Below are 25,222 nucleotides of genomic sequence, written 5' to 3'. Positions count from 1 at the left end.
AGAGAGAGATGGAGAGAGACAGAGAGAAATGGAGAGAGAGAGAGGGATAGAAAGAGGGAGAGAGAGAGAGAGAGAGCAGAGAGAGGGGGGAGAGAAAGAGAGGGATAGAAAGAGGGAGAAAGAGCAGAGAGAGAGAGAGAGAAAGAGAGTAATTATTCTCCCGTGTCACAGATGACGAGCCCCTTCTCAACCTCAGGGTTCAGTTAGCTGTTAGCAACGCTGGCTGCTTAAGCACGGCGGCGTCTGCACCACGGGCCTCGTCCAGAAACGAGCCAATCCGTGGCCCCCGTGAGTCATCGTGTGAAGCACCTTTAGACCACACCTGGGAATTCAGCGGTTCATCCCGGGTCGAATTACAGGACCGCCGCGAAATGTTTTACGGGCATCTGCGTGGATGTCAGCCGCACGAACCCCGGGGTTCGTTTGCGTTCCCGGGGTCGGCGCGAGCTGCTCCACACTCAGCGCTTTAACCGACGGCGCACGTACGCACGGCATTCTGGGAGTGCTGGTCGCCGGTGTCTGGGGCTTCCGTCCATCGCATAACTCCGGTGGGATGCACTTACGGGACGCTCCCTTCCATTTCGGAGCTGCTGGCGAGGCGTGCGTCTGCTGCACGGACGCGACGCGGCACAATGGAAGAGAGCCTCTTTTGTGTAAGACGAGAGACTGCGCCGCACGAATGCGCTATAATGGGTCCGGATAAAAGCCCACAAACGCAGCGCAGCATAATGGATAAGAGTCTGTACGAGAGAGAGTGTGCTGCGTGAGTGTGCCGTAATGGACACGGGTTTCTCTGCGCGAAAGCGTCTGCTGGATAAATGTCGTGGATGAGAGTCGCTCCGTGTGAGAGCGTCTTCTTCGTGAACGTGTGAAATCCACATGAAAGGACTCGGCAGCGGCAGGCAGGCCTGGCCGGTCAGACCGGCCTTTCGGAATCTTTTCTGCCAACTTTTCCGCTACTTGAAAATATCGCTAACGAGGCACATCTGTCACCGTGCGGGGGTGGGGAGGGGGGAGGTGGTGGGCGAAACGAGCTAAATGTTAACTGCAAGTCGAGTCAAGTCCCCCCCCCCCCTCGCCACAACCACCCACCAGCCACCCCCAGGAGAACGGCGTATCTCTGGCCCCCCCGGGTCAGAGCCAAAATGGCGCCGCAGGATGTGGGCCCCGCTGTGCGGTCGCCAGCTTCCCCTGGTGATTATGATACCTGGATGCTCCACGGGCCCCAGCGCCTCTGGCAGTCTGAGCCTCCCGCCTTAATGAGCTCAGCTCTGAGACCAGCAGGGCTGCTGCAGGCTCCAGTGCAGACTGGAGGGTTTATAATAAGCCACACACTGACACACACACACACACACACACACACACACACCGCACGTATACATACACACACTGACACACACACACACACACACACACACACACACACCCGCTCACACGTATACATACACACACTGACACACACTGACCCCCACACACACACACACACACACCCGCGCGCGCACACGTATACATACACACACTGACCCACACACACACACACACACACACACACACACACACCCGCACGTATACATACACACACTGACACACACTGATCCACACACACACACACACACCCGCACGTATACATACACACACTGACACACACGCACACACACACCCGCGCACACGTATACATACACACACTGACACACACTGACCCACACACACATACGCGTACATAAACACATATTGAACACCCCACCCATGCTTTGACACTGCTATGTCGAACTTCTTTTGATCAATTCTTACTGTACCACACACACTCTGCCCGTGTAGTATAGATCACACCTGGGCCTAACAGTTATTTGAACAATATTAACCTGACAGACATGAGTAAAATCACAAAATTGGAAAAATTCTACCAGCCACAATAACAAAAAATATCCCTCTTTCATATGAATGCACACTCTGGCTAGTAACATACTTTGTTCAACAATTCTCAGGATCTAAAAGAACGTTATCAAAAAAATTAAAACTGCCCAGCATCTACGGAGTTAAAAGTGTCTGAGGAATTTGACCCGGGTTCCGGAAGGTTCCAGCCGCGCCCCTCGGCATGTCCGCGAGTCTCAGGGAGCGGACTCTCCCCGAGGGGTTGGGGATTGTGCGTGGTCAGCCAACGGGACCGCGGGGTCAAAGGGCACGGCCGGCCCCCGGGGCCCGCTCCGATTGGCCCGATCGCCGCTGACCGCCGCCGCCGTTCCCAAGGCCCTCATAAGGGGAGAAACAGGGAGAAGCGGGCGGAACCCAGCACCACGGAACATTCTGTTCCTTTCCTCATCATCCTCATCTTCATCTTTATCATCATAATCATCTTCATCATCATCATCATCACTGTCATCATCATAATCATCACTGTCATCCTCACCATCATCCTCATCATCATAACCATCATCGTCCTCATCATCACTGCCATCATAATAATCGTCACTGTCATCCTCACCATCATCCTCATCATCATCTTCATCATCATAACCATTATCGTCCTCATCATCACTGCCATCATAATAATCGTCACCTTCATCCTCACCATCACCATCCTCATTATAATTATCATCATCATCACCCACATCATCATCATAATCATCACCTTCATCCTCACCATCATCACCCTCACCATCCTCATCATCACCATTAACAGCTAATGCATGACTGTTAAAAACTGTGTGCAATACAGTTTGTCTATCTATCTAGAACCGTGTTTGCCAACCCCGGTCCAGAAGGACTACAGGGTCCAGAAACCAGGTGAGGGGAGTTACCTGTATCTGCAGCTGCTTTAATTGATCAATTAATCAATTAAGTAACGATGAGAAAGCCCGCTCACCGTGCGGCCCCTCCCAGATTAAGATTAGGAGCCCCCTACAGAAGGTTTCCAGCAGCAGGAGCACCAGCTACCCGAACAGCTGGACCTCATTTCGACCGCGAGCGGGAAAGGTGCACTTGCACTTCGCGAAACGCTACAGGACCGGCAGCTGTGTGGCGGGCGGGGTTCTATAGCACCGCTGTGTGCTCCTCAGTTTGAGGCCCTAAGGGCTTTCTGAATTAACAGACTTGAGTCAGCTTCTGGGAAGAGCACGGAGCAGGGCAGCTCGACCCCGTTCCTAGAAAGTGCTGTCCTGTAGGTTTTCTCACCGATCCTAACAAAGCAGCAAACCTCACTCTACAGCTAGACCACGGCTGCCCAGCCCTATTTCTGGAAATGTACCACCTTGTAGGTTTTCCCACCAACCCTAACAAAGCACACCTCATTCAACAGCCAGATCTGGGCTGCCCAACCCTATTCCTGGAAATGTACCATCTTTTAGGTATCCACACCAACCCTAACAAAAGCACACCCCACTCAATAGCTAGAGCACGGCTGCCCAACCCTGTTCCTGGAGATGTAGCGTCTTGCAGGTTTTCCCACTAATCCTAACAAAACACACCTCATTAAACGGCCAGATCTGGGCAGCCCAACCCTATTCCTGGAAATGTACCATCTTCTAGGTATCCACACCAACCCTAACAAAGCACACCCCACTCAATAGCTAGAGATCTCGTTGAGCTGCTAATCAGTAGAATCAGGTGTGTCAAACTAGGGTTGTAATGAAGACCTACAGGATGGTAGATCTCCAGGAACAGGGTTTGGGTAGCCTTGGAATTGACACTTGTGCACCTTGGGGTGCTCACCCCCCACCCCCCAGCCCCGATGCGTATTTTGGCCACGTAGCGTATAGGCAGAACTCTGCCACTGATCCTTTTTCCTTTATTCATAAAAAAATTGGGAATCTGGGGAAAGGCCTTTGGTGGCTTCCCACAGTAAAAAAAAAAAATATATATATATATAATCACAAAAATACTGCACCAAAGAATAAAAAAAGAGAACTCCAAAGCCCTGTTCAGGCGTGGCCACCCATCTGAGAAGGTTATTTGCTTTACTGGAGGAAGAGGATATTCGATTCTCGCAGCTGGCTTTGCTGTGATGAAGATAAGTTTCGCTATAATGGAAAACACCTCTGGGACCGATCTCCAGCAGTTAGCCAGCTCTCTGTTTGGATTTGCTTGGTTATTACAGGCCGGGGATTTTTAGACGGAACCACCACCCCCCCCTCCCCCCCCCACCACTGCCAGGCCCTTCCAGTCGCACTGGCATCCCCCCGGAACCCATCCCGCAGGGCTCAAACATTCCTAGCGTGGCGCTGGACCTGGCAGGGGCAGTGCCACCGCCGAATCACAAGCCCCGTCGTTACAGAAACTCTCCCCGCAAGGCCGAGAGAAAGCACGCTCACGCTCATCTCTCCTTTCCTGGCAAAGACTGAACACAAGCAGAAGAGAACACTGCAGTTCCAGCCATTGTTGTTTTTGTTCATATCTGAACCACCGCAGGTAATTAAGACTTTGCTATCCGGAAACATCGTGACAAAGGCACCCTATGAGATACAACAGGCCCTGAACTCCAGACTGCATTACAAAAGCTCCCATGCCCCAATTTAAAAGCATCAACAAAAAAAAAAATTTTTTGTTTTTAAAGTTGACATTGTACATACGGCAAGAAGATTGAGAACTGCCCACGTAAGGAAGTTAAGAACATGTAAATAAATCATACATACTTTACATACAGCAACAGGGCTAGACCTCAGTTTTACACGCAAAGTCGGTTAATCAGCTGATAGCCCAGTCTGCCAATGGGAAGATGTGTGTGTGGAGGGGGCGGGTCCCTCACCGTCGGGCGCGGGGCGTGATTGGCTCTTGAGGCGCAGCGAGGGGCGGAAGCGGGTGCGGTCGTTGAAGCTCCAGCTCTTCTGCACCTTGGCGGGGCTGGTGCCCTCGGCGCTGATCTCCGCCCCCGGGGACCGCCGGTCGCTCACCGACGTCTGCCGGCTCTTTATGCTCTGACCGCGCGGGCTGGCCATGCGCACGCGCTCCTTAAAGCTCAGCTTCTGACTGCGGGGCGGGGCGGGGGGGCAGGGGAGAGGGGAGGGGAGCAGGGAGAGAGAGAGGGGAGGGGGAGAGAGGGGGGGAGGGGGAGAGAGGGGGGAAAGAGGGAGAGAGATAGGCAGAGAGGGAGGAGAGAGAAAGAGAGAGAAAAAGAGAGACTATGAGAAAGTCACAATATACCCAACAGTTTTAGAGTGAATATGCTTAACATCCTCAAACACAACCCAAAGAAAGAGCGAAATGTTAATAAACAGGACTGGTCTATAGATTGGACATCCTTACCTTGTTAATGTACTCACACTAAGCCAAGCAGCAAAGGTACTAGGTAGCACTGACATAGCTCACATAACTCTTCTGCTACTGCTATGTTATTCGGCAAATCGGTGTCTTCTGTGTTTGCCTTTCAATACACATTTTAGACCTGCATAGTCGTCTAACGTACATGTTAGGGATGGACTGACAAGGTGGTGAGATGACCATCCGGGACCAGCATGCATTGCAGCAGGTGCGCAGGGGATGCTGTAAAGGCAAGCAATATGCACAAGCAAAAGGCCCTCTGTGGTTCCTTCAGTGTGATTCGGCGCTTCTACGTACCGGTGTCTCAAAAAAAAAAAGACAGAATGAGTAACAAGGCCTTGGAGGAGAGCTCTCTAGGTTACGCAGGAGCGGAGGGCGAGTTTCGGAGTGACAAGTTAATATACGCGCGCGCGGGACGGAGCCGACACCGGCGAGACGAACCACACCACTGTACTGCGCACGAGCGCCGAGCTGCGGGAGATCCGTCACAGTCACAGTGACGCGATGGTTTTTGGTCTCAGCCTTTTCCCGTGACAGGACGGAAACAGCCTGACTGTTAGCATGCAGGGATGCCGTGTGTTCGTGCGGGCGAGTTTGGAAGTGCTGAACGGCAGCTTCATGCGGTGGGGTCGGGTGGGGTTGGGTGTTGGGGTTGATGTGGAGCAGGCAGGCGAGAGCAGGGAGGACTACCACGTTACCTGTACGCAGAACCCCCCCCCCCCCCCATCCCCGCCTTTTATCCGTTCTTATTTCATTGCCATTTTATTTTTTAAAGAGCTTTGAATGCCACGTAAGAAAAACACTGCACAAGTTTAATTAGGTCTATGATTATTATTATTATTATTATTATTATTATTATTATTATTATTATTATTAATGTCTGAAATATTCGTAGCAAAGTTATTCTTATTATTTACACTGGCACGCACTAATCACAATACTGGCCATTTTCAACACACTGGTGGTTTTTCAAGTTTATAAACAGTTCAGGGCAGCCCCTATTTAAAGACAACAAACTGCACGGTCAGTCACGGCTACAGAACAGACCCAGTGTACTTAATTCCCCCTTAAAATAACACGAGAGAGAAAGGGGGGACACCCAGTTCTGCCGCATATTATTTCGACGATATTAAAATGCTGTTTCATTTTCTCCAGTAAGTGTTCAGAAAGTACTAATAACCGAACAACGGTGCGCCCGCATCAGGTCTTGATATCAAAGTGACGTCAGTTTCCTCCGTGTAACCTTGAACCAGAAAGGGTGGTAACAGTACCAGAGTTCCTCAGAGCCGTAAATCAGGGCCGTAAAGTCGTTACGCAGTCGCTAATATTCATCGATCGCATGATGTCGCTACAGCTTGACGGGCCGATATTGGTGAAAACAAAAAAAGTGTATTAAAGAAGCAACCTGTCTGTCGATGGCTCCGGTTAACCGAGACGTGCTTTTAGTAGTCATGCGCGGCAGAGACCTCATGCAGACGGACCAGGAGGGTAGGGCACGTCCGTGTGTCTTTGTTTGCCAGACCGTCAGGCAACAGGCAGCGTCCAAACAGGCTACTTGCACTAAGAACGTCTGTGCTGTCACCTATACGGTGGCTTCCTATATCAATAACACACTGTTTGGCGTGTGCGACAGATACTAGCGTAGCATCATAACCACATACATTACATGTAAAACATTCAGGTTTAATGTGATATTGTATTGTTTAAAATAAAACTGGATTTAGCTTACATCCCATACAGAACAGAACATACAAAGGAATAAGGATGTTCAGAGAATAACAAGCAAGTTTACAAGCGCTTCTATAAGCAAACTGAGCAACAGGCTTCAGGCTTTACATTTCTGGCTTATACAGGTATCTAAGGGTTGTTAAGCTCACAAAGCAGCTGTTAGACTTACTATATTGCCTTATTTTAGATTGCTCTTGGAATCAATATTGAGCTTATGTTACAGAATCACAAGCCAGTAACTGCTAAAATTGCTAGCACTAATAAAAAATATCATCATCACTGTAATCTAGTCATATTTTTGGCCAAAATCTAAGTGTCGAAGGGATACTTCAAAAAGACAAGTCCATGTGAAAATGCACAGCAGACATCATTTGCATGAATTTACCTAAATATGGTATGGCATGCCTGTCTAATGCTGCATTATATATATATATAAAAGTGTGTGCACTCACTACATGACAAAACATAGCATACACGGGCGTTGTGAGAACACAGACCGGACCAGATAGGGTAATAACTGCTGGAATAGTTTTCTATGCAGTAGAGTTCTTAGTGCAAGCAGTCCACCAAACTCACCACACTACAAATTTTTCATCTTACAGTTAGTCACCCCCTGAACCAGGAGCAGCCGGATGCCAGGGCGGTGGGCGACGTGTACTTTAGTCCATGCACCAGCGATTAATTGGCATTCCCAAAGATCATGTGACTGAGAGTGGGATGCTGGGTACCTATGTTTCCGTGTGGTATACCTCCTGAAGAGCTTCTGTTTACTACTAAGAACCTGACTAGGAATGAGGGAAAATAGACGATCATGTGTTATTTCAATAAAGAAGTAGTGCCATTTCCTTAGTAAGCAGCATGGTATTTTAGAAATGGCAGGACAAGACAACTGAGGTTGAGAAAAGGAATCACTATCGTTCTGACACACACCTGTTTGACGATTCAATAATTTAACTGCACGTGTTCACCAGTGATATGTTTTCAACTTTCTGATGAGCAGTGCAGTCAAGCAAGATAAAAACGTAAATCTTTTTTGACAGACACTTCATTAAACATTGATGCTACTCTGACACGTACAGTACACACACACACGTGTAGATACTGCATACTCTCTCGCTCTCTCTCACTCAAACACACATGTACACGCACGCGCACGCGCACACACACACATATGCACACACACTCAAAGAGATGCTATCCACACTTTCCATCAGGTGAGTGAGCGTTCCATTAATTCTGGGAAGAGGTGGCGAATAAACAGGTAGACATTTCATGAGCAGTGCAGTGCTGAAATGAAGTGGTGAACTGGTGTAGTGGAGAACTAGTGAAGTGGTGAATTGAGTCCTCGTATGACACACTTTGCTGAGCGTGCCCGGGCTGGTATGAAAACGAGCACTGGTGTTAGGGCTTTTCAAACTTTAAGTGGGTTGCACAAGATGACCACCAAAGGTTAAATGAAGGTTGTTGCTGCTGATTAATGTACTGTCCCCCCCCCTCCGTGCCTGCCTATGGTGGTGACGTGGCAGAGCAGGATTCCGATCCATTCCATTTCATCTTTTTTTATTCATTAATTGAATTTAAACTCATTTTTTAAATTGAGTGCATTGAAATGAAAGTGACTCATAAGCCTTATAGTTTCGTAACTCGCTGTTTTCAGAATGCGTAAGTGAGGTAATTCAACTTTTTTTTTGCTACGGTAAATGTAAGAGGGTGTATGTATAGCCAGATATAATAAAAACATCAGTGATCTAATTAGCCCTGGATCCAGGCCAATGCTGCAGGCACAGATAATGCACTGTACTCTGATCAACTGTAAGCATTCGCAGTGCTTCTCACGGCAGACGCCGCGTGCACTCCCCCGCCTCCGGAGACCTGCCGTCTCGCTCACCAGGATGTCTTTCTAGCCTTCTCTCGCGATCGGCCGAGCAACCCCCGCCGCGCCAACGCAAACTCATTTCCGGTCGCAATTTCGATATTGTGCGGCTGGAAAATAAAAACGGCGATCTAGCCAGGCTAAGAAAACAAAAAAACAAAAACAAAAACAAAACAAAACAAAAAAACAGTTTGTCTCGTCCTGAGCATTCACGAGTATCCTGTGCCCCGTTCTCCGGGGGTTACCAGCGTCTCGTAACATTTTAAATATATTTTTTCAAATAAATAAAAAAGTGAAGTCCCTCTTTCAGTTGTCTCCTCTTCTCTCCGACCCCCGCCCCCCAACACGTTTTTTGTTTTTGTTCTTTTTAAATGTCACCTGGGCCCACGCAACCGTAATTTCACAGCTAATTGAAATACACGGGGAAAAATGGGCATGATCAATGCTGTTATTTTTTTCTTCTTCTTTTTGAACTCAACGAACCCGAGAACTCAATTTCTCTTCAACAGACACTTCAGAAGGACCAATCGCAAGGCAGTGGAATATATATTTATATCGGAGGAATATATATTTATATCGCCTGCATGAAGTGCACAAGTGAACTTGCACAGCTGTTTAGCGAGCTCGGGCTCACCAGGCTTCGTGGCCAAAAACGCGCTCGGGATTACGCACGCAGACAGCCGGCATTTCAGACGCCTGCATCTCAAATGTCTATTTGCGGGGATCCGTGTCATACAGTATGCAACAGGGGTTGCTCGCCTCTTCTTCCTATGTATTAAATAACTAGACCTCCGTGTCGCCTGCAAAGCAATTTACAGAAGCCGTTTTGGGCAGAGCCCATTGGCTCGTTTATTTTGGAGGTATTTGCTGTTTTTTGTGACATTTATAGCGCGGGGACAGCTGCAGTTGTGCGGAGCTGACTGACAGCCTCTTACTGGCTTGCAGGCCTGGGTCTGTAAGGGCTCTGGCAGTGCGCGCATATGCAGTAACTGAGGGCGGTGGGGGGAGGGGGGGGGGCTTAATGAGCAATATAAATAAGCCCAAATGGAAAAAGCACATCATCCCCACAGCCGCTCGTCCGGGCCGGTATGACGGGAGCAGACAGTGACAAACGAGCAGGCCCCTCACTTTCGGGAGAGTGGAGCTCGAGGCGGACCGCTGTGAGGCTCCCTCTCTCTCTCTCTCTCTCTCTCTCTCTCTCGCTTTATCTCTTTCCTCTCTCTCCTCTTTATCTCTTTCCTCCTCTCTACCCCTTTCTCTCTCTCTTCCCCCAACTCTGCCCCCTTTCTCTCTCTCTCTCTTCCACCAACTCTGCCCCCTCTCTCTCTCTCTCTTCCCCCAACTCTGCCCCCCCCCTCTGTATTCTGTAACTCTTATCTTCTTTTCCTCCTCTCTCTTGCTCTCGCTCTCTCTGCTTTTTAAGGGCATGACTGGAGAGCTGAGGAAAAGCTGACCTAAGAAAACTCCAGAATGCTGGTCACTTTGTTTACAAAAAGCTGATAAACCCCTGATAACAAAAGCATCTGGATATTTGAGTGGTGTGAGCGTGTGTGTGTGTGTGTGTGTCTGTGTGTGCGCGCGCACGTGTGCGTGCTGCTTTGAGCTAATCCTCATTTTTCTCATATGATGCCACATAAATATCATTCTGAAAAAAAAAAAAAACTGAATGCATTTTTGACACATGGTAGCTGAAAAAATGATATATTCACACATTCTTTATTACACACTTTCTGCATTCGCACTGAATTTGTAGAAGTCGGTTACACAAACCTTGTGGACGATTCTCCTTGGTCTTTCCTTCAGGAGACAGGTTACAGAAAGGGGACAAGGTTAAACAGATTAGTTCTTTGCATTAAGCACAGAGTAACACACAAGCACACGCAACACGCACACAGATATTCTGGTAGGTACAGATACTAAGCAACACATTCGTCCGTATCAGCCTCACGTAAACAGTGTACATTTTTTGGAGGACACCAAGGACACCACAGAAAGGAGTGCGTCAAAAGCAAACCGCAAGACATTAAGAAAAAAGCGAAACTCAACTAAAATGAATCGAACTCCACAAAAAAAACAAAACACACGGTTTGGTAGCAGATCGCAGGCACGCATGCAAGCACTGCACAGTACGCATGCAGGCAGTCTAGGAAAGCTCTAGCAAGGACAGGGAGCTACGGATAAGGAGGAGAGGGACCGGCATATCTTGTGTTGTTTTTTAAAAGAAAATTTAGTGTCTGTGTTTGAACTCGCGTAAAGCAAGATGCTAAGGGTGACACGCACTGCTGAAGTGCTTTGACGCTGCTGTTGCCATGGAGACAACAAATTCAGCCACCGAAATATGTGAGAACTAGAATGTTCTGTCACCGGTGACAGGCTTTTCAATTCTGTCCAACCCGTTGGACGAGTGCTTTGCATTCTGAATTAAAAGCTGTGGTTCCAGGTCAATCTCGTGTGCGTGCGTGTGTGTGTGGGTGTGCGTGTGTGTGTGCGTGCACGTGTGTGTGGGGGTGTGCGTGTGTGTGTGCATTTACATGTGTGCACATGCATACCTGTGTGTGTGTGTGTGTGTGTGTGTGTGCGTGTGCGTGTATGTGTGTGCGTGCGTGCGTGCGTGCGTGCGTGTGTCTGTGTATGAATGTGTGTGTGCGTTCATGTTTCCACAGATGGCTCGCCAAATATTTCCAGGCTCCAATTAATCACCTGCAATAAAGCCGAGCTCTTTATCAGTCTACCTGCCCCGTCTCTGCTGCCAACCTGCTCTGGATCTGTGCCTGGCAGAAGAGCAGTTTGCTCAATAAATTCCGATTGGCTAATTGACAGTTTAAAAAAAGAAAAGAAAAAAAAAAACTACTTTGAGTGCCGGGAGAGAGTGGGGAGAGTGACTGAACGCTCTGGGCGTGATGGCGAGTGTGGCTCGGCTCTCATTGTTTTCGATAGAGAGAGATTTGGCTCCACAGCTTGTTTATGCACGAATGCCTTTAAGCTCGGTGGCTAAAGACCCCGAGCAGCACGCGCAGGAGCCTGGATAATACCGGTCCATTCGATGGCTGTGAACCATTTGAAAAAAATTATAACAAAAATAAAATAATAATATAACGTATAAACGAATGTATGCATGAATGTATTCAAAGAAACCCAAACAGAATTTGGAAATTGAGTGAAGTTAAGTATGTTGAGTTATAGAGGGAGAGGTTCAGGTACCGATTAACAGGAAACAGGAAGTGAACAGCTGAAGGAGCACAGACACCAAATACAACACCAGCTGCCAGAGTTGTACCTACTTTGCAGGGCTGCAGGTGTGCAGCGCCTTCAAATGAGGCTTCCAGGTAGCGATGGAAACCGAGTTCTCATCAGCCGCATAACTACGCCAAACACACTGCATGCAGAATATACGAAAACCAGGAAGAACGGGGGAAAAAGGAGGAAACAACAAAGAAAAAGGGGGGGGGAACAAAAACGAGAATTAAAAAAAGAGAAAACAAGGCCAGAGGGAAGGGAGGGATAAAAGAAAAGAAGAAAAAAAAAAATCGAAAAAGCAGATTAGTAAAAAAAAAAAATAAAAGGAAAAAAAAGGAAAAAAAAAAGGAAAACAAAAACAGTACAAGTCACAGGTGTGTCTTCAGCTGGTTGCTGGGATACCTGCCTGAGGAGGGGAACAAGACTATCATAGTGGCTCCAGGTGGCGCTCAGATAGGGCCGGCTAGCGTCGGTGGAGTAAAAGCGCCACGCAGCCTGGGGCAGGGGCAGAGACACAGAGGGGTACACCCGGGACATGGTGAGGTCACCAGCACGACACGCACACGCATGTACACACGCACGACACGCACACGCATGTACACACGCACGCACACGACACACACACAGACGCACGCACACACACGCACACACATGTACACACGCACACGCATGTACACACCCACACAACACAGCACACGCACACATAGCACACACTACGACACAACAACACACACGCACACAATAGAACACAATGCACCACACACACACACACAACCACACACACACACACACACACACATAGACACACACACCTACACACACACACAAAGCCTGGAGATGCTTGTCTCAGTCTTGGGTACAGGACAGGACCGCCTCCCTTCCTTTGAAACCAAATGATGTTAATACAGATAGAGGAGCGGACAGCAGGACACAGGGGGGGGGGGGTGGGGATGAGGGGCGGGGTGACACAGGGGCGCTCCACCACGGGCGCGATGGCCTCCTGCAGGCCACACCTTTTAAGCGGGGAGAAATGAAGAGGGCGGGGAGAAAGGCACGGTGATGAGGTCCAATTAAACCCCCCCCGCATCCCCCATCCCCCCCGCGTCGACATGGGAACGAGGGGCTTTTAAATTTCATTACGCCCTGAAAGAAAGAAATGAGCTGCAGCAGCACAGCCGCCGCCACTTCCTGGTGGCCGACCGCCCCGCCCCGCCCCTTCCCCCACCCCGCCCCGTCCCATCTCCCCGCCACGCCCAGGGACCCGGAGGCCCTCCGCGTGCGTCTCCCTCCCACCATCCCCAAAAACGGCCAGGCGCGATCGGAGTTCCCCCCCATGCTTGTTTTTGCGCCAGACAAAGTCGCCCGTGGCGTCTACGACAAAGCTCCGCCCCCTGAGGGGTAGTCTCGCTCCAGACTCCGCTCAAATATCTGCTCCGTTTCCTCTGGGTGCGGCAAAAACTCGCTTTGCTGATAAACGATGCAGGGAGATGAGAGAGGCTGCAGTGGAGGGGTGGGCCGTGGGCCCTGTGCTTTAGGGAGCAGACATCGGAGACCCCAGTTGGTCTGGGGCGGTGGTACCCAAACTTTCAGAGCCTCAGACCCACATTGAATGCCATACATTTTCTGTGGCCTACCTCATGTTAAGATGTAGCCCAGCGCACGCTCAAATTACGAACGGCATGAGTTTTTGTTACCGTAAAAGCAGCAGCATTCAGAGTGTAAGGTCTGGGATGCATATAGCGAGCGCAGTGTTCAATCTGAGTGATGTGAATTCAAATGGTAAATGGTAAGCGGACTGCATTTATATAGCGCTTTTATCCAAAGTGCTTTACGATAGATGCCTCTCATTCACCCATTCTCTCACACACACACACACACACACACACAACACCCAACAAAACACACACACACACACCTCACCACACACACACACGTCACACACACTCACAACATACCACGTGAAGGTGCTGCAAGTACCATCACTATTGATCTTGCGGAGAGTAAAATCAGGAAATTATTTTTTCATATCCATCTCAGGGCCTGTAAACGTGTCCTGGCTGTCTCTTTAACAGACCAGCCCTCAGCCCACCCCCACAGCGTGGAGTGAGTGCTCTCTAATAAGCATCAGCCTGACATATCGCCATGGAAATAAAGCAAGGTTGCCAAGGTTTTAACCACAAGGGCGCACTCCAGTGATTCTGAGCTTGAGTGTACGTGTGTGTGTGTGTGTGTGTGTGTGTGTCTGTGTGTGTACGTGTGTGTGTGTGTGTGTGTGCTTACAGTATGTGCGTGTGTGCTTGTGTGTGTGTGTGTGTGTGTGTGTGTGCGCTTATGTGCATGTATGTATGTGTGTGCGCTTATGTGTGTGTATGTGTGTGTGTGCGTGAGCTTATGTGCGTGTGTGTGTGCTTATGTGCGTGTGCCTGTATGTGTGTGTGAGAGAGAGAGAGGGAGAGAAAAAGAGAGAAAAAGGAAAGCATCCTGAAGGATTAACGCACAGTACATCCGAGTGCCAGTGATTTCATCCGCGGGCCCAGATTGTGTCAATCCCTTCGACCGAAATGCTAACGGCGTACCGAATCCCCGTGGTCACGGTTCAGGCTCGCCCCCGGGGCCGACCAATCAGGCCTCATACATATCAAACCCGTAATTAAAGCAGACAAGCCGGCTGCGATGGGGAGCGGGGACCGCGGTACAGTGCGGTACAGTGCGGTACAGTGCGGTACAGTGCGAATCAGAGCGGTTTCTGAATCAGGGCGGTTTCTGAATCAGGGCGGTTTCTGTCAGGCGTTTCTGCATCGGCGTTCTGAATAGGAGCGGGGGCTGAAGGTCGGCTGAATCGCGTTCCTCGCTTTCTAAACCCCGAGCCTGGCGAGACGGACAGCTCCTCAGTCCCTAAACCCCGAGCAGCCCCCCCCTCTCAGTCCCTAAACCCCAGCAGCCCCCCCCCTCAGTCCCTAAACCCTGAGCAGCCCCCCCCTCTCAGTCCCTAAACCCGATCAGCCCCCCCTCTCAGTCCCTAAACCCCGAGCAGCCTCCCCCCTCTCAGTCCCTAAACCCTGAGCAGCCTCCCCCCTCTCAGTCCCTAAACCCCGAGCAGCCCCCTCTCAGTCCCTAAACCTGAGCAGCCTCCGTCCCTCTCAGTCCCTAAACCTGAGCAGCCCACCCTCTCAGTCCTAAACCTGAGCAGCCCCTCTCACCCTAAACCCTGAGGAGCCCCTCTCAGTCCCTAAACCCTGAGCAGCCCCCCTCTCAGTCCCTAAACCCGAGCAGCCCCCCCTCTCAGTCCCTAAACCCCGAGCAGCCCCCCCCCCTCTCAGTCCTAAACCCTGAGCAGCCCCCCCTCTCAGTCCCTAAACCCCGAGCAGCCCCCCCCCTCTCAGTCCCTAAACCCTGAGCAGCCTCCCCTCCCCCTCTAGTCCCTAAACCCCGAGCAGCCCCTCCCCTCAGTCTCTAAACCCTGAGCAGCCCCTCCCCTCTCAGTCCCTAAACCCTGAGCAGCCCCCCCCCTCTCAGTCCCTAAACCCTGAGCAGCCCCTCCCCTCTCAGTCCCTAAACCCTGAGCAGCCTCCTCCCTCTCAGTCCCTAAACCCTGAGCAGCCCCTCCCCTCTCAGTCCCTAAACCCTGAGCAGCCCCTCCCCTCTCAGTCCCTAAACCCTGAGCAGCCTCTCCCCTCTCAGTCCCTAAACCCCGAGCAGCCTCCCCCCTCTCAGTCCCTAAACCCTGAGCAGCCCCCCCCCCCTCTCTGAGCCCGTCGGGGAGTTTTTCTTGCCGCTGTCACCTTCGGCTCGGTCTGTGGGGGTTTGGGCTGGGGTACACTGTGAAAAAGCCTTTGTAAAACGCTCTGTGGAAATATAACTTGATTGATTGACCGGTTGATTGATTGATTGATTGATTGACTGATTGAACTTCTCTGCCGCAGCTCTGAACAAGCGCTTGAAATCAGAGACAGAACAGAAAAAATGTTTACATCACCCGAAAACACAAAAACCTGCCAGAGATTTGAAGGAGAAAAAAAAAACCACAGTAATCAGTCAGTGGCCGTACGACATTGGACATGTGCAGTCTGCGCACTCTCTCTCCTGCGACAGGTGAGCTCGAGTTTACCTGGATGAGACTGGCGGCCGGGTTTCTCCGCTTCTCAAAGTGCTTCTGCCTGTGCTGCTCCTGGACCTTCAGCGCGAAGCCAGAGCCCAGAATTCCCTGTGGTGGGAGCAGAAGGAGAACACACACACGCATACGCGTGCGCGCGTTACCACGGCAGCACCGGGAGCATCGCGTGCCGCGCAAATTTGGCGCTCGGAGGCCCAGGAAGCCGAGCTGCTGCTCCCCCCCCCCACCACCACCCCCCCCCTCCCCGCCCACAGAAGGACACTTCCGAGGTTTTACTCTGGAACTTTCTGCTGTTTACACAAGAAATGAGGGATTACGGTAACAAAAGCGAAAGTTCATCCAGCGGATCAGTTTCCAACACACGCGGCAAAAGAAAAGAAAGAAAAGAAAAAAGAAAAAAAAACAGCTAATGCTAACAGATTTTTTGAAGGAGCGCTGATTGTGTGGCGGGGGGGGTATCGTCCTGGCCTTGCGAAGCTCGCTCAGCATTTTTTCGCAGAATTGAAGAACTGCAATTCTTAAAATAAACCGTAAAGTAAAACAAAATGGCTTAGCGATCCTCGGACAGCGCAAGCGAAGCGGAAAGGGCGATTAGCCCCAGGCTAAGGGTACGAGGAGAGCCCGGACAGCAGTGTTTTATGACTCTTGCTGAGGCTGAATTGTCAGTGTCCCATTAGGGGCGCATGCATTATGGGAACGGGGTGTGGAAGTCACCTCTTGCACTATTTGGGCCTATGAGCACATTTCACTGGCTAAACTGCCCCCCCCCCCATAAAAGATCTGTAGTTACCCTCATGGAAAAAAAATGCGTGATCATGCAAAGCACATTCCCGTTATTTGACTGATTCAGATGCAGCCTCATTCAGTGCAATGCACACAGTTTACATTTTTATAGACAAACCATTTATGGATCGGCTATGCAAGTTTTATGTACAGTGAAGTGATGGAGACAAGGTGCAAAAGGGAGCGTTCTCTTCTTTGGATTTGAACCTGCAACCTCTCAGCTGGAAGCTTTGCCCCCTGCCTGTTCGATGACAGCTTGGAGCTGCCACAATAAACATTATCATGAATATTTAAAAAAAAATTTTTTTTTAAAGTACTAAAAAACAATGCATCACATGCCAACTGGGCATGAGGCATTGGGCACGAAACAGCGGGCATGAGATAGCGGGCACTCACCGCGGGGAGGGCGAAGAAGGAGATGCCCAGTAGCGCGAATCCCGCCGAGAGGAGGCGTCCCGTCCAGGTCTGGGGAGTCTTGTCCCCGTAGCCGATGGTGGTGAGGGTGATCTGAGGACACGGAGGAACGGGGGGGGGGGGGGGAGAGGCCAGGTTTCAAAGCCGAAAAACAGGCACAGCACCAAGGCTCATTCCACTCTTAGCAGCACTGCTCCAAAAAAGACGGCTTTTCTCTTGACAGTTGGGAGATATAAATCAGGGGAACGGAGAGAGCAGAGGAGGAGACGGAGAACGAGAAGAAGACAGAGGAAAGGAGGCAGGAGACCACACACTGTATTCTCGAACTCTGGATAATTGGGACTTTATTAAGTGGAAAACTGGAGGCCGCCTGCAGTTAGCTTCTTGAACTCACGGTACTGGGTCACACTACCTCTCCGGGAGAAGGGGGGGGGGGGGGGTCATTAACGAGCACAGTCAGAGATCATTAAGCAGGGACACGGTGGTCCTGATGACACCTGACGCTTAGAAGAAAAAAAACCACACAGAACATACTCCATCAATCGTTATTAACGGCCAAGGAGAGGAATTCTGTTGGTGATTGGTGGATACAATCTCGCTGCTTCCCCGGTCATTCTCACTGTGATCTTAGAGGTACGGGCAGAAAAGTATCCACCAATCATCTTCGACGATGTTCCACTGGCCGTCGCCATTGACTTCCGTGATTGGTGGAGCTCGTGTCTGGTTTATCTGCAAGCGAAATGCCAGCGCAGCCGTCAAGTCCCTGTTTTATTACCCCCCCCCCGACCCCAATGACCTTGCTCCCCACTGTCCCACTGGCGTCAAACATTCCTGTGATTTAGCAAAGAACCTTCCGGAATGTCCGTGGTCAGCACATGGGGCCCTGCTTTGAATCGAGGCGGCAGTAAAGAAAACCTTGAAGAGACAAAACCATCTACAGAGCTTCTTAATCAAAGGCGACATCAGCGTCACTCCCACCCCCCCCCCCCCCCCCACCCCATCCCGGTGCATTTAAAACTTTAACACAGTCCAGTCAGATGGGGTAAATACAGCAGAGCACAGTATTGCCCCTGTGGGGCAGTACAACCGGGAAATCGACTTGATTTGTTTTCTCTTTCGTTTTTTTAATTTTTTTTATAGCAAAACCAAAATCAGACAGTTGAAGGCAAGGCCTTTATGGTCCTCTCTGTCCCCGCAAAAAAATAAAATAAAATAAAATAAAATAAAAATAAAATTTTCTCGGGCCTCTTTCCGCCAGTTCTCTTCATCCCCTCCTCTCGTAAAAAAAAAAAACCCGCAGCCTCCTGCACTTTTGGGACGGCGGTTTAAGCAGGCGGTGCCGAGCCAAAGCAAATTTTACAACCCTAATAAAACCGCTCCGTCCGTCGGACTGATATAACCAGACGGCCTTGAAACGCTGCTCGCTGGAACGGCCGAATTGAGAAGTCTTCTGGCCTCTCTAAGGCTGATTGGTTAGAAAGGACTCTCCTCTAAGGCTGATTGGTCAGAATGGGCTTTCCTCTAAAGCTGATTGGTTAGAATGGGCTCGCCGGCTGCTATGTGCGCACTCAGAAAAAAGGGAATGAAAAAGTGCCTATAAAGGCAGAAACGCTTGTCATAGTTCCCTATAGGTACATAAAACCGTACCCCTGGCCAGTAATAGATTCATTTGTACCATTTCTGCTTGTAAAATGAACCTATTAGTGTCCAAATAGAACATTATTGTACTTTCAGGGTTACATTTGGCAAAATTTTTCCCCAAAGAACAGAAATGTACGTCCACTGTACTTCTTAGAGCAAGGGGGGGGGGGTAGTGGTCGACCCTCCACAGACCCTGGGGGGGGGGGTTAGGGGCTTCTCCACAGTAGGCATTCGCGGTTACGGCTATCTCCATGGAAACCACGTCCACGCTGCCATTCCGCTTAGACCCAGGTTCGCCCTCACTGGACCCCGGGTCATTTCCTGTCTAGCGTCTAATCACCCGGCCCGTTGTCATGGGGACAGGAAATGAGTGCTCTTGATCAAGCGATTGGTTTATTCTGCTCAGTGGACGCCGTGATTGGATGACCGATTTCTCTCGACTTAAGAAGGGCAATGTCTCTGGTCAGCATTTGTGTTTATTTGGCCTTACAATGTGTGTAATGTCTGACAAAAAACAAAAAAAACCTTTGTCATTTTGAATCATTATCTTTGCATTACTCTGCAATTGTGAAACATAATATAAAAATGATCATTTTTTGTATTTTAAAAGGTTTTGTTTTCTCTTCATTCACAATAAAATTCCAAATCTATGAGTAAATCTGTTATGCTGAAATCATCAATATCTATTAATTTATTTAGACATAACAGCATGTTTGGCTTCTAAACGTGTGATTAACTTTTAAATCATTTTGAATTAAACTTGTAAAGTGAACGGTCTGCTGTATCAAGTGTTATAGGGATAAAGCTGGCATCATTTTAATGGTATGCTATAATGCTTAGAGTCTGAACTTTATTACATTATGATAATAGGTAATAACACACAATAAGCAAATAAAACTAAAGCAAATCTTATCTTCACATCTTGAAGGTTCCCCGGTGTCAGTAGTTAATGAAAATAACAGGCACTGCAGGATTTTTCAAAAAATATTAAGTTCAATAAATCTATTAAAAAAATGATCCTCGGTTTTTTTGTTTCCACTGACATGGATATAAAATACTGTCTAGGCGGTCACCAAAACCATCATAAATTCTTAAGTGCGTTTTTTTTTTAAATCACAGAGCCAGTTGTGGTCAGATTTTTATCTGACACTCAGTCTCAGTCTCTCTGGAAGTCATCATTTCCAAAATCATAAAGATGAAGAAAAAGGGAACAATCACAATTTCCTGACCAGTGTTTCCACATTTTGTGCCTGATGGACAAGGCTTCCAGGCAGCTCCTAGAGCGAGACACTTTCGCATTTCTTCTCAACAAACTTTTTTTTTATTTTTTACTTCTGCGGCTCTGAGATTCAATAATTATTTTAGTTCACCGCACTGTAATTCAGCATTCTTACAAACTAAGGTTTGGGCTGGAGGAGCTTTTTTAAAAAAAAATAATCTCTGCAGACAGTTCTTGGAATGCTCCTTGACAAACACAGAGGACTCTGGGAAAGACGAATCGCAAGTCGCTCAAGAGCGGAAAGAGTGGCGTGGGCTTCGCTGTGTGGGGGCATTTTTCATCGAGGCGAGAGTGAAGGTCAACACATTTATCCATAAAAGGGAAAATGGGTTTCTGACACTACGTCCAGCTCCAACCTACGGTACGTATCCACACAGTACGCACTGTCCACCTGCGTTTGAACAGACCTTTAGCTTCCCAGTGACATGAACAAGGCCCAGGCAATGGGTTTGTACTTTTTTTCTTTCTTTTTTTTTTTTTCTAAACCTGCCATAACATTAGGCCATCAGCAGCAGAATAATGGCTGAAAGGTAACCATGGAAAGACAAACAGTCTGATTTAAGACAGCAACAGTCAGAGGGGAGAGAGAGAGAGAAGAAAGAGGTGAGGATCTTCTCAGACTTCTGAAGGGCTGCTCTGTGCGGTATGCCAGCGAGCTCTGGGGGCACTTTGTTTTCGTGTTTCCCGGGGAACGGAAAGCAGGACGGACTGCTCTCCTCTCCGTACACGATGTATGGAAAAATTAATTAACGCCACGGGGAGCATCCGTATAAATATTTGGAGATGTTAGAAGTACGTCCAAAGAAAGCCCTCTCTGTCGACGGCAGACCCATCTCACGTCACCGTCAGTCTTCCTGAGGGGAGAGCAGCCCCCGCCCCCCCCCCCGCACCCCGCCTCCACCCGCTTGCCCACCGTTGGCAGCGGTGCATTGTGGGAAGTGACTCACCGTGCCCCACCACAGTGCGTCGGCGTACGTGGCGAAGTCCTTGTTGAACTCCTTCTCCACCAGGTAGACCAGGAAGGAGGAAAAGATGAGCACCAGGAACCCGATGTACCAGGCAGTGACCAGCTCCTGCGACACAAAAAAATAAAAAATGACACAAGACACGGCGACGGATGGCCGCTGTCACGACTACCGTCACCATGACCACCACCCGTGACCAACGCGAAAACGACACTCCTGTTTACAGAGCCGGAGGCGGGGGGGGGGGGGGGAGAGGGAACAGGCCGCGGGAGGAGAAGCCAAGCGCCCTGATTGGCTGAGGGGGCAGCGGTCCGGGTCACGCTACGCTAGCCGTAATCCTAGCGCACCGCAGCTTAGCCGCTAATGGGCTTCGGTTCGGCCCAGAGGGGGAGGCATGTGGTCTGGCCACGCAGCCCCCGTTTCCAGTGACTCATGCCCACCCCTTAAAACCGGGGGACATGTTGTTCACTGTCGCCAAACTTCAGGACACCCACGGCTTTGCTGCCCTGACGCAGATCGACCGCTACTGAGGCCACTGAGCCGCACCCCAGGACCCTCGTGACGCTGCCTTCTCCTCGTCAGAGACGCTAACTCCACCAGCTAACCCTGCGTACGAGCGGCTGGTTTTTATTCGCAGTTAAACGGCGGTGCAGCGTCGCGCGTTCACGGCGAGGTTCCCGCCTTTCTGGCTGCGCCCGCCCGCTCCAGAGCAGCGCTCGCGCGCAGGTCATGTGACATCCCAAACGCGCTACGCGCCACGCGCAGGTCATGTGACATCCCAAACGCGCGCGATACGCTACGCCTAGCACTCCACCGCTCCGGGCTCAATGCAGCAACCTCGGGTGGGCGGGGGTGTGTGTGGGGGGGGGGGGGGTGGGTGGAGTTATTTCAATATGTGTTCCCTAATCTCCAAGAATTAAAGCGGAGATTAGTGTCCGGCTAGGGGGCTCAATAATAACAAGAGCGTTTGCCAGAAGTACTTCCTCGCCCTCGTCCTCGTCCTCTTCCTCGCCCCCGTCCGCGCGTGTGGCCCGAGGCGCAGGGTGCAGGACCCCGTGGCACCGCGCCAAAGTCATTATCCCCAAAAACACAGAACTGATGAGGTCGCGCAGAGCTTTAACGGAGCAGGAGCAGCGGACGCACACACACCCCAAACGGATCCTCCCCCCCCCAACGTCCCACACGGAGGATTTAAATTCGGCTCCCCTGACCTCTGACATCACCGCCGCGGTCATGCTAAACAGAACGAGCGGCGGGGCGCAGACACAGCCCGTTTCATAACGAGAAACACAGTTTTTAACCCGTTACACAGCCCGTTTCATAACGAGAAACACAGCTTTAACCCGTTACACAGCCTGTTTCATAACGAGAAACACAGCTTTTAACCCGTTACACAGCCTGTTTCATAACGAGAAACACAGCTTTTAACCCGTTACACAGCCTGTTTCATAACGAGAAACACAGCTTTTAACCCGTTACACAGCCTGTTTCATAACGAGAAACACAGCTTTTAACCCGTTACACAGCCTGTTTCATAACGAGAAACACAGCTTTTAACCCGTACACAGCCTGTTTCATAACGAGAAACACAGCTTTTAACCCGTACACAGCCTGTTTCATAACGAGAAACACAGCTTTAACCCGTTACACAGCCCGTTTCATAACGAGAAACACAGCTTTAACCCGTTACACAGCCCGTTTCATAACGAGAAACACAGCTTTTAACCCGTTACACAGCCTGTTTCATAACGAGAAACACAGTTTTTAACCCGTTACACAGCCTGTTTCATAACGAGAAACACAGCTTTTAACCCGTTACACAGCTCTGTGAGCTAAGTTTGGCAGTTTTTTTTTGTTTTTGTTTTCTTTCAAACCGATTTTTATTTCCGAATTCTAGTTTCTACTGACGGTTTGGAATCCCCTAATAATATTTCCGGGCCGGTCAGACAGTGATGTCTTCCGTAAATCAGGGAGAAGGCACCTGGGCACACGTGTGTCATGTGTGTGAAAGTTACCCTGGCAACGTTTCACGTGTGTGAAAGTTACCCTGGCAACGTTTCACGTGTGTGTATCATAAATACAGTTTAAAACAGAAACGTGTTCCAAACAGATCAGTCAGCAGTACAGTCAACTGCAAATTCTAATATTATATATTAATGCTAAATTGTTTATCTTTTAATGACTGCTTTAATCTGCTTCACACTGATGTGTGACCCCATTAGTCAGGGTGGCTGCAGAGTCAGGCTGACACGCCTGCCTGACTAGCTGTCCGTGGTAAAATCTCACGGTTGTAGAGAGGTAACTTCTTTGGATACGCAGTGAAGGTAAGATTCATCTCTGAACCCATAGTCAGGAGGGTGAGATTTCCTTTTACAGGATGCATCTCAGGATGCACACAGTTAGGGTGAGATCTCTTTCTGACCGCGCAGTCAGGGTGACATAACTCACTGACTGTATGGTTACGGCAAGAACTCAGCGTTTGAACACATGGTAAAGATATCTTTCTGAGCATGTATTCAAAAGGTGAGATGTCGCTCAGAACGTATGGTCAAGGTGAGATGTCTCTCTGACTGTACAGTAAAGGCGAGATGTCTACTCGACCAAACGGTAAGTGTGAGACGGCATTTTGACCACGTGGTAAGTGCGAGACGACTTTTCGAGACGCCTTTTCGTTTTCGACCGCGCGGTCGAGTCGGCGCGACCGCGCGGGACCTACCTTGCTGTGCGCGTAGACCACGGACCCCAGCAGCTTCCAGGTCCCGCCCCGCCGGTCCATGCGCACCATGCGCAGGATCTGCAGGAAGCGCAGGCTCCGCAGCGCCGACGTGGCGAAGATGTTGCCCTGGCTACCCGCCGACACCACGGCAACCGAGGCGATGAGCACTATGATGTCTGTGATTGGACAGAGAAGGGGGAGTGGGGGGTGGGGCACACTCAGGTTAGATAACACTTATCAAACACAGTTCATGTACCATTAAAAACCGCCAACTCCAGACCAGAGGTATTCACGTTTGCCCAGGTTTTTGCAGATCAGTTAACGCAGGCAATTACACGGTCAGCTCACTTGATTCACTTGAGTCTGTGAGTGGCTACTGATATTGGGGTGAATATAAAAAAACCAGCAGACCTTGCAACTCTCCACCTGACACCGAACATCTATTTGTAATTGGAAATGCAGTTTAGCGTGTGTTAGCCACAGAGGCTGACTCCTTGACTCCCGGGCACCTTTCTCCACAAACCTGCTCGATCATGTGACCGGCATTCTAAAGAAATCCCAGAATTCACCAGTACAGTGCCGGGGTGGTGGGGGATGGGGGGGGGGGTGGTACCTGCTAATGACCTGAAGTGCAGGTAAATGAACACCATCAATACCTGCCTATGACGGGACCGTGTAGTTTGGTGAATTTTTGAAAGTTTTGCGAGAGCGCAGAACGGTGCGAAGGTGAAGTGTAATTTCACGCTGCGACTGAACGCCACAGGAGCAATTAACGGAACATTAACGGAAGCGCTCGCTGCGCGGGATGATTACTTGTTGTTCCCGGAAACGGCAGGGGGAAAAAAAAAAGGATAGAGGTGGCCCGTAAACAACTTTAATCCTCCCGAAAACGACGCCACCTGAAGCCCTTTCAAATTCCGGATCAGAAACCGGGACAGGCGACGAGTCCAGGCTACACGGTGTGCAGTGTTTAAGGTTGATAAAAATAAAATAAAAAAACGTTAAATTAAATTGTTAAATGAGTGAGGACAACGTCCGCACTAAAAAGAGGGTTTCAAAATTATAACGAATATGTTTACGGCCTTGTCCTTAAATCACGATATACAGTAGTACCTCTACAGGCTACAGGGGCCGTCGCCAGATGTTGTGAAATTCGGCAGTTCGCACCGAGTTCACGGTTTCTTATGAGAATGTTCCGGAGCAGTCTCGTCGGCAGATG

The 25,222-nt window shown here is 49.7% G+C and overlaps 1 protein-coding gene across 5 annotated transcripts in view; it reads right to left on the bottom strand.

Moving 5' to 3' along the window:
* Positions 1–25,222, bottom strand: part of kcnq5b (potassium voltage-gated channel, KQT-like subfamily, member 5b) — a 138,122-nt gene that overhangs the window by 8,717 nt on the left and 104,183 nt on the right. For 2 of the 5 annotated variants that reach the window (XM_064315866.1, XM_064315880.1), the window contains exons 4-11: positions 24,004–24,179; positions 21,270–21,395; positions 17,385–17,495; positions 16,200–16,295; positions 12,136–12,230; positions 10,625–10,651; positions 7,710–7,766; positions 4,742–4,962 (exon numbers count right to left, since the gene is read on the bottom strand). In XM_064315866.1, the coding sequence (XP_064171936.1) occupies positions 4,742–4,962; positions 7,710–7,766; positions 10,625–10,651; positions 12,136–12,230; positions 16,200–16,295; positions 17,385–17,495; positions 21,270–21,395; positions 24,004–24,179 (909 nt within the window). Of the gene's footprint in view, positions 1–4,741; positions 4,963–7,709; positions 7,767–10,624; positions 10,652–12,135; positions 12,231–12,497; positions 12,587–16,199; positions 16,296–17,384; positions 17,496–21,269; positions 21,396–24,003; positions 24,180–25,222 lie in introns of all 5 variants that reach the window. The other 3 variants (XM_064315875.1, XM_064315889.1, XM_064315899.1) reach the window with 2 other exon arrangements.

The sequence above is a fragment of the Anguilla rostrata genome, chromosome 2, assembly GCF_018555375.3.
Source record: "Anguilla rostrata isolate EN2019 chromosome 2, ASM1855537v3, whole genome shotgun sequence".
Taxonomy (NCBI): domain Eukaryota; kingdom Metazoa; phylum Chordata; class Actinopteri; order Anguilliformes; family Anguillidae; genus Anguilla; species Anguilla rostrata.
Note: the sequence above shows the minus strand (reverse complement) of the source record. Positions and strands in the feature narration are given on the sequence as shown.